Source organism: Cibotium barometz, chromosome 32 (genome assembly GCF_041138505.1).
Source record: "Cibotium barometz isolate CiBa-2024 chromosome 32, ASM4113850v1, whole genome shotgun sequence".
NCBI lineage: Eukaryota > Viridiplantae > Streptophyta > Polypodiopsida > Cyatheales > Cibotiaceae > Cibotium > Cibotium barometz.
The window spans coordinates 46782719-46800686 of NC_141077.1; the positions used below are offsets into that span (position 1 = coordinate 46782719).

At 42.0% G+C, this 17968-nt stretch overlaps 1 protein-coding gene across 3 annotated transcripts in view; it reads left to right on the forward strand.

Annotated features, from left to right (window-relative positions):
- Positions 1–17968, forward strand: part of LOC147620261 (Glyceraldehyde-3-phosphate dehydrogenase-like family protein) — an 82132-nt gene that overhangs the window by 32734 nt on the left and 31430 nt on the right. For all 3 annotated transcript variants that reach the window (XM_086772445.1, XM_086772446.1, XM_086772447.1), the window contains exons 2-10: positions 11406–11556; positions 11732–11824; positions 11930–12045; positions 12132–12185; positions 12364–12451; positions 12566–12658; positions 12788–12828; positions 12903–12956; positions 15870–16033. In XM_086772445.1, the coding sequence (XP_086628571.1) occupies positions 11406–11556; positions 11732–11824; positions 11930–12045; positions 12132–12185; positions 12364–12451; positions 12566–12658; positions 12788–12828; positions 12903–12956; positions 15870–16033 (854 nt within the window). The remainder of the gene's footprint in view (positions 1–11405; positions 11557–11731; positions 11825–11929; positions 12046–12131; positions 12186–12363; positions 12452–12565; positions 12659–12787; positions 12829–12902; positions 12957–15869; positions 16034–17968) is intronic.

Sequence of the window (17968 nt, forward strand, 5' to 3'; positions counted from 1 at the left end):
GAAAGAGGTGGGGCTCCTGAGAAAGTGTTCTGTGGAAAGGGTCTTCCTTCACTTTTGAATCTCCCAGTATCCTGATTCTGAATTGGGCCTTGCTGCCTCTTTGGAGGAGGAAAGTTTGAAGTACTTCCCGGGGTTTGGAATCTTTTAAAGTTAGAGGGTGCAGGATTTGGCGGGACCTTAATAACAAAGGCTTTGGCAAAGTCTTTTGCCATTCTTACTGCTTCGGCCACCATTGAGACAGGTTTGGTATTCTTTACTAAGGTGTTCAATGGCTCGTTCATTTCTCGAATGAATCTGGCCATCAGCTGCTCTTCATCCAATTGCGGGGAATATTTGAGGAGAAGGGCAAAAGCTTGATGGTACTCTTCAATTGTCCGGCTATCCTGCTTTAGTTCCAAGAACTCATTCATTTTAGTTTCAAGGAAGCCCGAGAGACAAAACCTCTTTCTGAGGCAAGCTTTAAGATCGGTCCAGGTCTGGGTATTCCGGTCGAGACGGTTCCACAATCTTTAACCTGGCGAGAGCCATCTTGCTTCTCTCATTGTAGCCAGTTACATCAAAGTATTCCTCCATTGCCTTAATCCACTTTTCCACTACTTCACCTAACTGCTCCCCTTCACCCTTGAAGGGACCAGGTTGGGATCTGTGCAGGGGTTTTCGAACATCTGGATCTAACTCTTCGTCTCATCGGTTAGAGGATCCGGTTGCCTTGCACGGGCCGCGCGCCTCATGACTGACAAAACGAGATTTTCGTCAACTTAACTTTGACAACAGATTTATGATTATTTAATTTTTGCGATTTATTCTTTAAACAGATAATTATTTCATCATACATCATGAAACAAGATTTACTCTGATAATTTAATTAACCATATTCACAATCATGAAAACAACTTGAAATTTTTTTGCAAAACATCGTTTATTATCAAAAGTTTTCGATATATATACATAGAGCATCACAGCTTCCAAAATCACTGCCTCAATCGTATATGCATAAAGAAGCGAAACTGCGAAGGAGACATGCCATGGTACACACGATTCATTACAGAAAGAGGTGCTGTAATTCTATTTCTAGGGATAAAGCGGCTAAGAAGCCTAAAAACTCGGCATGAAGTTCTAAAGTTCCTGGGTGAATGATCAAAGAGTTGTACATGCTGAACAAGCCCTAGTCTTATCGGAATCATGGCTAAGGAAATATTTTGCCTGAGCCTCTGACGCTGACTGGTACTGACATTAATACATCGTCCTCCACAGAACCACATATACCGACGTCGCTCAAGAGGATCAGGAAAGTAAAAACTCTCAAAATGACGTGCGAGTCTCACTCTGCTTACTCGGGTCGTAGCAGAGTTGATGAGGTGCTCGAATGTAAAGGCTATCATATCCTGACTCTGGGAGAGTTCAGGAATGCCAGATAGATTCGGGGTATCCATCTATAAATTTTCAATTCAATTTATGAGTTTTCAATTTTTGAAGTTCATTCAACATAATATTAACAAGCGAAAACATTATTTCCCAGATTTACTTTAAAATTTTAAGCAATTTCTGATGCTGTTACGTAAATTTACAACAGCGCTCTGATACCAAACTGTGGGATCCCACTGCCCCCTCCACGCACCAGATTCTCGATTGCTGGCAGCGGAAGCAACTCCCTCTTGTGCGGGGCAGGGTTTTTCACTCAGGGCCTCACCCTCGAATGTCCGAGTACGAGACCGAAACCGAGAAAATTTTCCATGCTCGAAAAACGTGGACGATTCCACCATTTTGAATTTCTTAACGAATTTTTATAACGAGGTCAAGATAATGAACTTACCTTCATCTGAATAAACCAGATAGAAGGGAAACTATTACAGACTTAACTTAAGGAATCAACCCTTTTTTTCTAATTGAATTAGGCATAGCCGTTGATCTATTAATTTGAAAGGTCTTTAGGTTATTATTTAACTATTCGAGTTCTAATCGTATTCCTATTGATCAATTTTATTATTAAAACTCTACTGATTCCAGCCTAACCCCATCCGGCCCATGGATTAGCCACCGTCCAACCACTGGAATTGGTAGAACCAGACAAGTACTCACCCACCCATAATTGAATGCCTTTCTTAACTTTTGCTTTAGAATACAGATACGCACACACTCCTCTTTAAACTTTAATTTATAAAACAATCCATTGACAAACAATTATTGGTTACAGATGTCATAACTCAAAATTTTCATTCAATCCTTGTTTCTCACAAAACAGTATCACTCTGGACTCTCCGTTGAGATCAGCAGGTCAGCAACGAGATTCAGTAACAGATTACAATAATTTTCTCATCATCATACATATATATCTTCCACGACATACGCATGGGTGTCCTAAGCACCGCGAGCCCGTGTATCGCCTGGTCAGAACCCTCCAGGATCCTCCTTAGGTGTCCTGGCACTTCACTCAGGGACCGCTTCGTCGGCCCTCGTCCATCGTACAAGAAGCACACCATTTTACACCATACCCAGGCTGGTAAAGACCTGGGCAGGTTTTTGCCGCGTGAGCCGTTCTTTGAACACTCCCCGCCAACTGTTGCAACCAAACTTCCCTTAGAAAAACACATATACCAAATACTCCCTCCAGCATTTTGGCGTAAGACAGTCCTTTAAGAAAACAGGGTTTCTATGCAAGTTTTCAATTTTGATTTTCTTTTTGAATACAATGGGTATATCTTAAATCCGTATCCCAAGACTTTTAGATCACAGGCCTGGATTCCCAAGCAGAATTCCTCGGATTCTGAATTCTTGATCCTCAGATCAAAATCAAAGGTCTCAACTTAGTTTCAGATTCGGTGGATGATTTGAGTGTAGATTACTGATTAGTCACATCGTCTTTTCTTGAAACTGACGAAGGAGTTACGCCTTGGTCATAATCTGATTCAGGGTTTGAGTCTGGAAAGGTTCTTCTTGAACTATCTTTCTCGAAGGGTAATATTTCAATTACTACTGTACTGAATTTCATTCATTGAGTATTTTGCTTAACTGAATTCAAAACTAGTCACGAATTCCTATGAGAAATAAATTAATCATTTATCTAAAATTTCGACTTCGATAGTTTTTCTCAATTTTCTCATTACCATCCTAGAGAATATGAAACGATATAATTTTTCTTCACTGAGTATTTACTTATTCATTTTTCAATATTCATGGGATTTAAACATAGGATTAAAGAGAATTCTTATTTTGATATAAAAATTCTGTATGCGTCTATTTATGCATGAAATCCAACTTCTATGGAAATAATACTTTTATATAAAAGAAAATTCTTTTATGTATCTATTTATGTATAAAAAATCAATTTTGATGAAAGTAACACTTTTATAATTAAAAAAATTTCTTTTATGCATCATTTTATGCATAAAAACCAATATTGGTGAAAGTAACACTTTTATTAAAAAAAATTCTTTTATGCATCTATTTATGCATAAAAATCAATATTGATGAAAGTAACACTTTTATAATTAAAAAAAATTCTTTTATGCATCTATTTATGCATAAAAATCAATATTGATGAAAGAAACACTTTTATAATAATAAAAAAATCTTTTATGCATCTATTTATGCATAAAAATCAATATTGATGAAAGTAACACTTTTATAATTAAAAAATTCTTTTATGCATCTATTTATGCATGAAAATCAATATTGATGAAAGTAACACTTTTATAATTAAAAAAATTCTTTTATGCATCATATTATGCAAAAAAAATCAATATTGATGAAAGTAACACTTTTATAATAATAAAAAATTATGAAAATCTCTCTTTTATAATAAAAATAATAATTAATATGCATCTTTCTATGCATAGAATTTAAATCTAATGAAAATCACTCTTTTATAATAAAAAAATAATCAATATGCATCTTTCTATGCATAGAATTTAAATCTAATGAAAATCACTCTTTTATAATTAAAAAAATAATCAATATGCATGTTTCTATGCATAGAATTTAATTTTAACGGAAATAACACTTTTATAATAAAAATATTTGTACCATGCATTTTTCTATGTCTAGAATGAAAATAACACTTATAGAATACACAAATGATAGGGATTACTTTTTTTGAATAATAAAAGATAAAACTTATTTCACAAAATTTAAGAAAATTTTGCTATAACCTCCTTTGTATGGTTGATCATTTTTTAATTTTTTCTAACCTTAAATTACTTAAAAATTATCCCCAAATGGTTTAAAGCATTCTAAACTAATCAAATTTCACTTTTAAAAGAGAAACAATATGAAAAGTTTAATTCCAACAATTAGATTACTTATCTAGGATAAAGAAAGGTTGAATTTAAGAATGAGAGAGGGGAAAAGCCTTTCCAACAAGGCATAGCATCAATTTATCATTTTAAAGATAACAAAAATTAGAAAACCATTAAAAGAATAAAGAAAAAGTAGGATTTCTAACTTACATGAATTTTTGGGAGCTTTCCTTTGACTTGATGGTTTGAGGGATCTACTCTTGTTTGCAACAAGAGTGGCCATCAATTCTTTAGAAGAGGGAATGGTAAAAAACTAATGAATTATTAAAAAATTCACAGTTTTTGGCTGTGGGGAGGAGTAGAGTAACAGTGCATAAAACACTATTAAGCTTCAACAAAGAAGGAGACTTCTATTTATAGGAAAAAGTGAGCTTCTAACCAAGCAAACTGATTCTAGAATTTTCCAGATCAGTTTGGTCAATTTTTGACCATTTTTTGGTCAGTTTAGCTTACTTTTGGGAACTAGACTTGAATTAGGAGAGAGGAGAGATGAAATATCTCAATTTTTGGGAATTTAAAACTCCACCACACATGTGAAGTAGGCGCCTCCTTCATGAGAGGGAATCTCCACTCTGAGGTATCAAAAATTCATTTATTTAGTATTTCCTTTGCTCCTTAGTCTACTCTTCATCTTATGTGAGTATTTACTCATTTTTTGGGGGGATTTTCTTTATTTCTTCTATATATCTTCTCCACACATTTGGATGAATCTGATTGGCCCTTCAAAACCTTAATTTAAAATTTTCAGAAAATCTGGATCCTTAGGATAAGGCCTTTTGAACAGATTATAATTGATTTCTAATGCACCTTCTGAAAATCTTTTTGAACTTCTGTTTCGGGGGAATTTATTTCAATAAGAAGAGATATTTTTCCATCCAAAAATATCTAAAATCTGAATAACCTCTCTCTAGAATATTTTCTCTCCCTAAGCCAAAATAGGTAGAAACAAGATCTTTTATATATCTAAAGAGGGATTTTGATTACAAGGAAAAATACTGGACATCTTGAGAGGATGGGGGGGGAATCTTACAGTTATATATTTTAGATTGGCGGACTTTCAAGTAGTTATCCATATCCTTATGTAGATAGTATATCCAATCGTCTTTTTTCTCCTCGTGTGCTTTTGTAATCCTGTTGAGATCGACTCTATTGTATTTGTCCACTGGCTTTACTTTCATTATCAAAGACTTGGCCTTGCAAGCTTGCTCTGTAGCTTCATCTTGGATATTTTCATACTCGGTCCCATTCGAATTATATGAACTTTTCTTGAGCATGGTATCCAGAATGGTGTGTACATGGACCCTGACTATGGTTGGAAGTTGCAGTGCCTCCTGAATGAGTTCCTCTACGATGAGGAATTGCTCGGTAGTGCCGTCTGCTTTGGTGATTGTTCCTCTTTTGGTCCCCTTGTCGTAGGTCTTGAGGTACTTTGTACATAGTTCTATGTCGATATACTTCTTGGGAGTATCTGCGCCATCTTACCTAGACCAACTTTGTCCAGTTTTGCCTTAACTTCGACCTCTTCCAGTATTTGTAGGCATTCCGGGCTGTGGTACTGGAGGGCTATCTTTCCATGGGCCGTGTGAGCTTCCTTGTTGTTGATGATGGTCCCATGGAAGGTTTGGGCATAAGGAGCCAAAAAGTTCATCTTTGGCCACTGTGTTGTTCTCCTTCTAGCTGGGGTCTCATGAGCTTCTGACTCCAAGGTTGACATCTATACAGGCACATCGGATCAGTCTAATGACTGGTGGGGTTGATATCATCTTTTCCTTTTTCTTTTCTCTTTAAAAAAAAAAAAAGGGAATAGGTTAGTTGGATTGAAGAGTTTGTTAGTGTAGGAACAAGCATGTGGTGTGTTAATAGTCAGGTTATGGCATGGAGATGAATGGTTAGAGTTAGTTCGTGAGGCCGTGGAAAGGTCAAGTGTGAAAAAGCAGGCGTGAAAACACAAGCCGTGAAAAAGTTATATGTGAAAATGTCTGGCCGTGAAAACACAGGCCATGAAAATCCTGGCCGTGAAAACACAAGCACATGCCGTGAAAATGTCTAGCCATGAAAACACAGGCCATGAAAAGGTCAAATGTGAAAATGTTTGGCCGTGAAAAGGTCAAACGTGAAAATGTCTGGCCATGAAAACACAGGCTGTGAAAATGTTAGTTTTCGTGAAAATGTCTGGCCATTGAAAACACAGGCCATGACAAGGTCAAACGTGAAAATATCTGGCCGTGAGTGAAAACACAGGCCGTGAAAAGGTCAAACGCGAAAATGTCTGGCCGTGAAAACACAGGCCGTTGAAAATGTTAGTTTCCGTGAAACTGCAGGTTTTGTGAAACCCGAACCTGAGTTTCCGTGAAACTACAGGATGTATTGTTAATCGTTGGTTATGATTTTTTGTGTATAAGGATTTTTTCATTTTTTAATTTTATTGAATGATGCACATGTGGAGGTGCTACAAAGTCATTGGTTATACTAATTACAATGTGTATACTCAAGATGTGATGAATCTTTGAAAGAAGGCCAAAAACAAAAACAAAAATAAAAATAAAAAAGAAAACGAAAAGAAGAGTATCAAGCTCCCACCTTAAAGAAGATGGTCGAATAGGTCAAAATGAGATGGCGGACTCGAGAGATGCAATTGGGAGCAATTCGTAGTTGATCATACAATGCACATGATGCAAAATGACAAAAATAGGAAAGAAATTTGATTTTATAATGCAGCCGTTTGACAGGGCAGCTACCTTAATGAAGAATGCGATGTGGCGCTACGTGATTGGCCCGTGAGGAATTATCGTTTCACGGCATGAACATTTTTGAATTTTTTTCACGGCGTGAACCTTTGTAATTTTGTTCACGGTATGAACATTTCTGGATTTTGTTCACAGCATGAACGTTTTTTCTGCAGTTTCACGTGGAATGCATAAGATCGAATACTTCACATTTTTTCTTTTATGCTCAAGCCGTCAAACATGCACATGATGAGTGAATGATCCCTTGCTTACCTCGTATCCATTGCGCAATCATTGGACACTCTTTGGTTTTATTGCCATGAGAACCAAGGGGTCCCCTAGGCACTTTTGGGCATTTGTTGATGGAGTCGTTTTAGCTCTATGTGGGAGTTTTTTATTGTTCCTTCCACCCAACTGAACAATGTTGTCACTGTGCCTACTGGTGGAGCGCTTCTATCTGTGGCTTCTTGCTGAACTTCTTTGTTTCTACCTTTAGGTTCTGAAAAAATGTAGTAATCTGTGTTTGTGGTCCCCCCTCTGGAGCTGTCTGAGCCTGTAATGATGTCTCTCTGTGACGCTGTATGTCTAGAATGAATCTCCCCAGTATGCGCTGGTCTGCTGCCTCAAAGATCTGGCGTAGGGAATGTGGCTCTCTGAATAAAATGGGATATCTCTCTCTAATGGCTGTATATGCTCTGCATCTGCATACATAATGCTCCTCACTCTCCACCTCCTCTCTGCACAATCTGCATACCCTCTCCTCTCAGGGGATCCGTGCTGCTCTGCTAGTCTCGATCTCCAATCGATGTGATGAAACTCTAAGCTGACCAATAGCCACTCGAGAGCCGTGTGGTAAAAAGCCCTCCATGTATCTAGGCCTCTCTATAAATCCATCATCATTGATACTCATGAAGTGATCTCTGTAGTAAAGCATCTTCGGTGGAAGAGGCTGTGTAGGCGATATCCATGTCTCTCGTGTATAGAGCTGCCATAGGTTCTATCTCAATACTCTGTTCCTCTCACTATGAGAGAGACGGATATGTGGTGCATCCCTGTCATACTGGAATGGTGGTAGATGATCCATGTCTAGGCCATGCTGTGAGAACCAATGTGTGACCTGTGCATACCATGATCCTCTGTCTCTTGCCTCAGCCAGCTGTCTAGATGCCTCAAAAGCTCTGTATGACAATCTATCCTGTGGCATCTCTCTGAATCTGTCTAGCAGGCATATAGTCTGGAATATGGCCTCTACCATCATAGGAGTCGTAGCAAACTCTGCTCGAATAATGTCATGAGGTACTGACGGTTTGCTGCGTATCATGCGTGCCATCATGAGGGCCTGTGGTCTCTCTATCTGTGTCCACCAATGGGTAGCAAGGCCTGGCGCCCATACCGGTGCTCCATACATCAGTGCCGGTGTGACTAATGTGTCAAATAGCCACCCCTTCGTCCGGGGCTCCTGAAAATGCGCCTGGTGCCTGAGAGAGAGAGAGAGAGAGAGACTTGAGCGCCGCATAGAGATGCCCGCAGGAGAAGACTTGAGCGCTGCACAGAGACGCCCCACAGAGACTGCCACACGCACGTAAGGAAAAGCAAAAAAAAAAAAAACGATGTTGACTTGCGTTCGTTTTTTAACCTATAAAATCAAAAGTGCACGTTTACTACGTTTCCAAACGTTAGTGAATGTTGCAAACATTTGCAACGTTTGGATTACATCCAAACGTAGTTTGGATGCAACTATGGTTTCAGTTGAGGGGCTGCAGAGACAGTTGGATGCCTTATAGGACTTTTGTACTCAACGGGTCTCTCTGTTAACCTTGGTAAAACCAAGGTAATGGTCTTTAATACTTCTCGCCCCTTCACATCCAAATTGAGCTTCACATATAGAGGGGATCTTGTGGAGATTGTCTCATCCTATGTCTACCTTGGTGTCACTTTCAGTGGCCCCCGCTTCACCATGCTTCCTGCAGCACATGCTAGAGTGACACGAGGATATGCAACCTTGAGCTTACTTGAGGAGCAGTGTTTCAAGGCACATTTCTAGGAGCCCTGAACAAATGGTTGGCTTTTTGACACCCTCGTCACACCAGCCTTGATGTATGGAGTAGCCTCCTGGGGGCCAAATTTATCTGATGAGGATTGGTAGCGAGGCCCGGGGCCCCAGGTCATGTTCTCCCGTATGATCCGTAGCAACCCATCAGTCCCACACCAGATTATCCAGGCAGAGTTTGCTGCAGCCCCGATGGTAGTGGATGCGCTCTTCCAAACAGTTACCTGTTGGAGGTGGCAATTCTTGTAGCTACTCTCGGGTTATCGCATGACTAGAAGTTGTGGTGGATTATCCTATATGCAAGAGCATCCATATATAGGGTGTGGTGGCACCTTGTCATAGATCTCCTCCGGTCGGGTTTTTGGGGGGGAGCAATGGCAAGGAGATGGGAGCCCAGCCAGTGCCCTAGGGTGGTGTGCGTGCTACTGCTGCGTGACTTTGACATGGTATCAGAGCTCGGCGTTGCTCAGTGCCGTAGGGTGGTGTGCGTGCTACTGCTGTGTGACTTTGATATGATATCAGAGCTCGGCCTGTGTGGTCCTAGGCGGTCTTAACCTCTGTTTGAGCGAGGTGCTCGAATTGAAGGAGGGTGTTGGAGGTGGCAATTTTCGTAGCTACTCTCGGGTTATCGCATGACTGGAAGTTGTGGTGGATTATCCCATATGCAAGAGCATGGGAAGTCGAAGAGCCACATATAGGGTGGTGTGGTGGCACCTTGTCATAGATATCTCCTCCGGTTGGGTTTTTGGGGGGAGCAACGGTTGGGAGATGGGAGCCCAGCCACCGACGTTGCTCAGTGCCCTAAGGTGGTGTGCATGCTGCTGCTGCTGCTGCTACTAGTGCTACATTACCTACCTCCATTGCATCAGTCACATGGACCCCCACAGATACCCGAGGCTTGCCGTGGAGTCCTCCAGAAAGCTAGCACTTGAGGGCCACTCTAGAGTATGGTATGCATTCGTTTCCACTTGGTTCTCAGTATATGGGTTCCGCATGGACTGCCTATACCACCCGTTTAGTACAGTTTGGACTCCCCTTTTCTCCGGCTCTCTCACGAGGATACAAACTGGGTTTTCCGGTTAGATCTTCTCAGCCTCTGCACCCATTGCACATAGATCACTCCTCCGGAGCTTCCAACAACGATGCACGGCTACAGAGATCACTTCCTCACGCTCATTGAGGATGGATTCATCCAGCAGCCGGGCTACCTAAGTGTTCACATGTCCAATGCCATGCGGATTGCGATTGACCAGATACGGGTTTCATCCCACTACCTCAAAGTGGGCATACAATGCTTGAAAGATAGGGGATTATCCAAACTACAGTTGCTTTGTTGCTTCGCATATGCTTTGCACATGTGAACTTGTTCTCCTGCATGGACTATGTTTGGATTCAATGCTTGTGAATGCCTGGGGACACTTGGAAACCCGGTGGACGCATGTGCATAAACTTGTTTGGGGCTGACGTAGTGTATTCTCTGCGTTGGGGGGTGGGGGGGTTGTGTGTGTGTGTGTGTGTGTGTGTGGAAGAAGCCCCTCACAAGTGCCGACAAATAAAGAATAGCATGGGGTCAAAAGGAAGCACCCGAAAGAGAGGGGCAAGAAAAGGATGGAGTGGCGAGGAGTCTGGAGGCGACGAACAGTGGGCGGGGAACCAGGAGGCTATTCGGGAGAAAAAGGGGGTGTGAGAGGAGTGGAGGATGGAGTGGTTGTGCAGGCGAGGGGTGGGAGACAGAACCGGTGGGAGGGCTGTGCCGAAAAAGAAGGGGGGGGGGAGGGGGATGGAGGGATATTACTCAATAGACAAAACATTTCTTGTGAATATGTGCTATTTATTTAGATCTTTTTTAGACATGCTATGTTGCATTCCCTCCTGTTTGTGGACATTTACTTGAGTGCTGGTAAACAGATGCAAGAAGCTTGATTTGGTGTGATGAAGTGATGTAATGCCTCAGTCTAGGTGGAGGGAACATTTGTGAAATATTGAGAAGATAGTTGATCTTGCATTGTAATTTGTAACACAGGAGTTTGTGTTTATAAGTAAAATAATGGTTTCACTTATTAGTAGTTTAAAAAAAAGTTTGTAAACCAGGCCGCTGAATGTGTTTGGCTTCATGATAGTGGCTCGAAATAAGTTGATCGTTGTTCTCTATGAAAAATCTGGAGACAGGATGAGTGTATGCTCAAGGCTAGTATTTGAATGTGGATTGCCTTGACTTTTCTTTTTTATAAGTAAAAGTAAATTTACTGTGCAATGACTTTTGGGCAGCTATGATATGTCTCAAGTTTCAGCCTCCTTTGTTGCATTTTTCACTTGATAGCTTTTGGACTACAGGGAGCACACATTTCTGTCAAAGCTGTTTGTGACAGCAAGTGTGTTGTCATGAGTGGAAGTGGTCATGTTGGGGAACTTGATGATGCAGTTCTTAAAAGAATACTTTTGACAAAGGCCTCTAAATCCCCTCTTTCTAGTCTGCAATCATCTGGTATGCAGCAGTTTGTCCTTCTCAAAACTCTTTGATTTAGCAGCTTGTGCTTTTGTTACCATGCAGCAAGTATTGCAAGCTAGCAAATGCCTATATAGTGTGTTTCTCTGCTTTTTGTAGTTTTATGTGTCCAATAAATGTAAAACCATTATTGTCTTTTTTCATGTGTCTGCAGTGCTAGTTGAAGAGTATAATATCAATGCTCTTAGAGGGGATTCTAAAAGTGGGAATCTATCAAGTCAACTCGAGCACTGGAGCAGCTCCACAGGTATTACTGGATTTTCGAACTAGATCTGAGACCAAAGTATGAGTGGAGGTATCTTGGGAAGCACAACAAAACTTGCTACTTGATGTGTGTAGGCTAATCGTGCAGGTCTGATTGTGGTTGATTGCACTGCCAGTGAAGAAACAGCCCTTGTGCTTAGCAGAGCGGCAGAATTGGGTCTTTGTATTGTCTTAGCAAACAAGAAGCCTCTGACCTCCTCTTTGGTGAACTTTCAAGAACAACTTATGCTCAACATGGACATGATGATTATTGTAAATTTAAAATTTTGATCTTTCTGTTGTTATCTTAGGATGTATATGATAAGTTATGCAAAAGACGGCGCCAGCTACGCTATGAATCCACGGTACTACAATAGCCCCAACATAGAATGTCAATGTAATTTTGGGTTTGCAGAGTGTGAATGTGTATGGTCATGCTGCTTTTGCTGTCTAAGAACAGCTCCTATTTCACGAGGATGAGATTGAATATGGAGTTTTTTTTTTTTTTTTCATTTCCGTCTTTGATTACTTCAAATGGGACAGGTTGGTGCAGGCCTTCCAGTTATCACTGCCTTGACTCGCTTTCTGACGACAGGAGACCCCATTTATCGAATCATTGGTGCTCTGAGTGGTGTGACTTGATTTTGGATTAGAAGCTGTGGTGGTTAGTTTCATTCTTAGGAGTATCAATGTAGTGCCCTTGTGGAAATGGTGCAAAGTCAGATGAACTTTGTGTGTTTTGCAGGAACCTTGGGTTATGTCATGAGCGGTTTGCAGGAAGGTCGGCCTTTCAGCTCAGTAGTACAACTAGCTAAGTCTCTTGGCTATACAGAGCCAGGTTGTGGAGCAGAAGATTTCAATCATCCACTTGGAAATTCTTAAGTTAACGAAGATTTCAAGGAGTCCGTGCATGAAACTTTTGAATATTTAAAACTTTAGGATAATTTGGAACATGTTTGCATTGCAGATCCACGTGATGATTTAAGTGGCATGGATGTTGCCAGGAAGGTAATGCCTTTTCATTAGGGCATCTTTTCATTGTTCCTCGCTGCAATTATCATGTTTAGCCTCGTATTTTGCAGGCCCTTATTCTTGCTCGCCTTATGGGATGGTATATCAATATGGGAGATCTAGAGGTATTTTTATTTTATTTGGAAAAAGTAATTATGAACTCTGGATCTGCTATTTAAGAGTGTGGATTGAAAGATGTACTCTAGAACCTGATCAGTTAAAGTTGAGTTGTATGCATCTCTATCTGCACTGCATACAGGTGCTAAAATTCTTTGATTTATTTGTTTGTAAATTATTTATATGCTTGAATAAATCTAAGTGAATAATCAGAGCTTGTGAGGCATACCTTTTGAAGTTATAGTTATAAAATAATATGTCAGACAGACTTGCCCTGGCCCACCGCTGTACAGTTTGGACTCCCGTTTTCTCCGGCTCTCTCACAAGGATGCCAACCAGGTTATCCGGTTAGATCTTCTCAGCCTCTACACCCATTGCACATGGATCACACCTTCGGAGCTCCCCACGAAGATGCACTTCTACAGAGATGACTTCCTCACACCTACTGAGGACGGATTCATCCAGCAACCGGGCTACTTGAGTGTTCACATGTCCCATGCCATGCGGATTGCGATTGGCCAAATATGGGTTTCATCCCATCGCCTCAATGTGGAGACAAGTAGAGCCAAGTGCATCTTCAGAGCCGGGAAGCTCATACGGAGACCCAAAGAGGAGAGGATTTGCCGATTATGCCCCACAAAGGTTGAGACGGAGGAGCATTACATATGCCGCTACCCAGTATACTATGAGATCCGCGGGAGGTTTGACTATCTATTTCGTGAGGGATTTGGTCCACTCTCTTGGATCATTGACTTCCAGGACCAGCGTTGCCTAGGCCTCTTCCTGCTTGAGCTCCGCAGACACATGAACACCTTGTTGAGAGAGCTTCAGCCCTAGCCACCCCATCCCCTCCCTCGCCAGCCAACCATCACCAGTTTCTTTCGGACCGAGGAGGTGGAGGACACCAATATAGTGGATCTTGTAGACCCTCCACGAGCTGCTCTGGACCTACCTTGCCCGAGAGGAGTTACCTTGGAGGACACCGATATAGTGGATCTTGTAGACCCTTCACGAGCTGCTCCGGACCTACCTCGCTCGAGAGGAGTTACCTCGGACCGAGCCTCTGCACTCCAGCGTGCCCGACGCCCCCGCCCCCCCCCCCCCCCCCCCCCCCCCCATGTCGACCACGATCACCTCATCAGCTCCAAATCTAGGACATGCTCCACCACCATCGAGCTTTCTTTCCACATGACATAGCTGAGGGAGACCTCTCGGCCATACTCATTAGCCCCATGCTTGATATTTTGGAGAGTGGTATACCATCTACTCGGAGCTGATGCTGCTATCATGTTTCTATGTTCTTAGTATTTCCATGATGAGTTTCCATGGATAGTTCTGTATCACCTAAGTGAGATAACTATGTTTATGTTTTCTTTCTGTTTTATTTTCCATTCCATGATGAGATATGCCATGGACATTATTGTATCACTTTGGTCTCATAGGCCCTTTGGGTCTTTAGTAGACGCTTAATATATCTTTCTTTCTTTCTTTCTCTATTCTACGTTTTGCTCTCTACAACAGTTGCCTTTCATTTCCGCTGTGCATTCTGACAGATCGATCGTCGATGTTAGCCTAGCATGTCCGACATGTGCAGGAGCTTAAGAGGCAGTCTACTATTGTTCATGGGAGTGCAAAGCAGTACATAGGATTTGGACTGTGGTAACACATCTCCTTGGAAGGATGCTTACATTTTTTGGGTGCTATCATTTGGCTAACACAGTCGGGCCCACAGCTCAGGTATGAGGGAACAAGGATCTGGTCATTATGATTAGTTAACAAGTTGCTTGACGGTGCTGTCTTTAGGACATGCCGGAGTCAAAATATGCCTCACCTGCATAGAGGTTGGATAATGCATGGGAGATTATTGCTAGCACTGCAACTTGGCACATTTGGAAGGCTCGATGCAATGAGGCTATTGAGGGCACTTTGGTTTATGACTCCCAGTGCATTTGCGGGATTCGGAGTGATATCATCCACACCCTCATGGCCTCTTGGGTTAGAATCCAGGGATCTTCAATGTCTACTGAGAGAAAGTGTGCCACTTTATGACAGAGTGGGATTATGACATCTTTCATATGGGACCTTGTTGGCACCACGTGATTGGTTGATTGGTTGAGATCTCCCCCTTGTTTGCTTTGAAATCTCCCTTTTGTGTGTTTTTTCATACTTAATAGAAGTTGGGGGGGGGGGGGGGGGGGTGGTGCGGTTGGAAGAGGCCGATGATTATGACAATTTTGCAATATACGCGTATATAGGTACATTGTTGTTCGTTGGCCTATACTAGTACTGTCGGCCTACTCTGCTTGACCTGCCACATTGTAGTGCCACATCATCACCTGCCATGTGGCACGTATGTTGACTAGTATTCTGGGCTTGGTGCCCACAGACTGCTCTCACTAGCCATGCATACCTAGGGTGACATGTGTCACATTCTCCCCACTTGCATTGCAGCTGTCTTTAGTTGCACAGTGTCCATATAAAGTGCCCTTTCATAAATGGAAAAGATCCAAGCAAAGCTCATCCACAATACCCGAGATCCCGAACACTGCAAGACCACTTTCCTTCTAGTGCGAAGGTTTAAATGCCGTCCTCACCGTGTCAACATGAAGACTTGCAAAGAAACTTGTGGATGACCCACTCTTGCCTGATTCAGCACTTTCCCTTCGTCCAAGCATCCATGAAGAAACTGAGTATCATCCGATAGATCACTGAAAGAATTGAGAGAATGGCCTGGTAGCACTATGCTATCTACACTCTCCAACCACTAATGCATTGGCTCCAATGGATCACATTACTTGCTTCAAACATTTCGAAGCACTACAACGGTTCACATGGTGTGTTGTACTTTCTGTTCTTCATTTTTTACTGTTATGCTTGATAAGATTAATATAATGTCTAAAGTTGAATTGTGGTATTACAAGGTAGAAAGCCTCTTCCCGGCTCAAATGGAGCAATCAAAAATGTCCATAGAACAGTTCCTCAGAGAGGGTCTTTCGATTTTGGATGGGAAGATGGATGAGCGTGTTCTTTCTGCAAGATCAAGAGGCTGTGTATTGCGCTATGTTGCGACCATTGGTGAAGGAAGGTATGCCATATTTTAGCATACCTAGAATCAAGTTTATAACACTTAGTGTATATAATTAAAAGAGTAAAGAGTAAAGTGCAAGAAGTGTTCAACATTATTGGAAGATGCTAACAAAATAACCAGTTTTGTCCCTTTGGAATCTGTTTTGTGTGGAGGGCGTGAGCTGCTTTGTTTTCCCCCCAATATTTCGTTTCTCTTAATTTTCCCTTCTCTTCTCTTTACATTGGTTCAATCTCCTCCTCCTTTCTCCTCCCTTTTTGACAGCAACAATCTTGGGTTGGACACTGACATTCGACAGCAAATCACAAGTTCTGACATTATAAAGAATTTCCGAAATATATACTGGTTTTTCTTTTCAAGCCTTGTGATTTGCTTTTGTTGGTAGCTGAATTGCTTCAGAAGAAGCCTTGAAATCCTTGTAGGACCTTAGGAAGTGGTTTTGGTGGGTTGCTACAGCCTGGCAGTCCCACTTGGCTTCTTCTTCTCCTCATACTCAGCCTGCCTTAAGTAATGGATCGAGATTCATCAGTAAAGCATTATTCCCTACGCTGATCAACATTGGCTAGTCTAGGCTTTTTTGAGCAGTTTCTGTCCTGATAAGCTCTCCTATTTATTCTGGTACACTGCTTATCGACTTCTTTTGATGGGGGCATTGCTGTCCAATATGTGTTATCTGGCAAGCTATCATATATGTGGCACTCCATGAAAGTCTCATTGTCACTGTCTATGAATTGCCCTGCAACAATCACACCTCTTCATCTAAGGATTGCCCTGCAACATTGCACCTCTTCATCTAGAACTGCCAGAGCAAGCACTTTATCACCTGAGGTGCTGTTGCACGGGCAATGGAGACCAGGCCTGCACCGTACGATGATGAGGATGGCAGAGAATTGACACTTCATTTATGACTGCCACAGTGGCCGTGACCCAATGGGCTACTACTACACCATGTGACTTCACTGGGAGATGACCTGTAGCCTAGCAGCATCGTACAGATGGTGGGCTTGTTGTTGCAATCCCTCTGAAGGATCTGCAATATCTTTCGTAGGGTATGTTTTTTCCAACTGGATAGACCTCTTTTACACCCTTGGAGCTCCTCCAAGGTAGCTGGAGGGGCTATGCAGGAATGGAGGGCAATTTTTCTGCACATCTGGTGTCTGAGACTTTTCATGCCCTAAGACAATGGCGTCACTCGGCTTTACAGGATCCTAGTGTGACCTTCCTTCCTCCGAGAGCAGCCAGCCATGGATGGACTCTTTTTTTTCCCTGGGGAAAAAGATCCTTCTATTATTTCCCAAGAAAACAGCCAAAGTGGCCACATACAAACTCATCCTCAAATGGGAAATGAGAGTCAAGATGCATGAAAGGGGAGGATGCTCTTTCCCTCCGGCTGGCCACTCTAGGAGGAGAAGGCTGTCTCATGCTGGAGCTGCGTAGACATAGAGAGGGTCTCTTGAGAGGGAGGGAATCAGAGAGGGAGAGACATCTACAGAGGCAGATTACAGACTTCTTTCGACCAGAGATTGAGTAGTCGGGCCAGCAGGCATTGCAGCTAGCCCCAGAGTATAGCTGCACCAAAGGTACACTGATTGATCGGGCTATAGAGCTAGGGCGGTCCAGGTGCCCCAAGATGAGAGGCCCATCTCGACACCGGCGGAGACTACAACAGAGGATGAGGACCATACTAGCACGGCATGGGAGACATCCAATCAAAGTACTCACTATGGAGAACATTGAGGATATCCGCCATCAACGGATGAGAGACATCTTTGGATAGTGATGTATATGAGGCTTACCTTTGTTGCTGGAGTTTTCCTTCCCAGATGTTATCCATTAGGAGCTCCTAGTACCTTACTTTTCCTCATAGTTGTTGTTTCAGTTTCAGTTAGTTGTTTACTTGTTTTAGCTTTTCTTACACAGACATTGTATCAGATC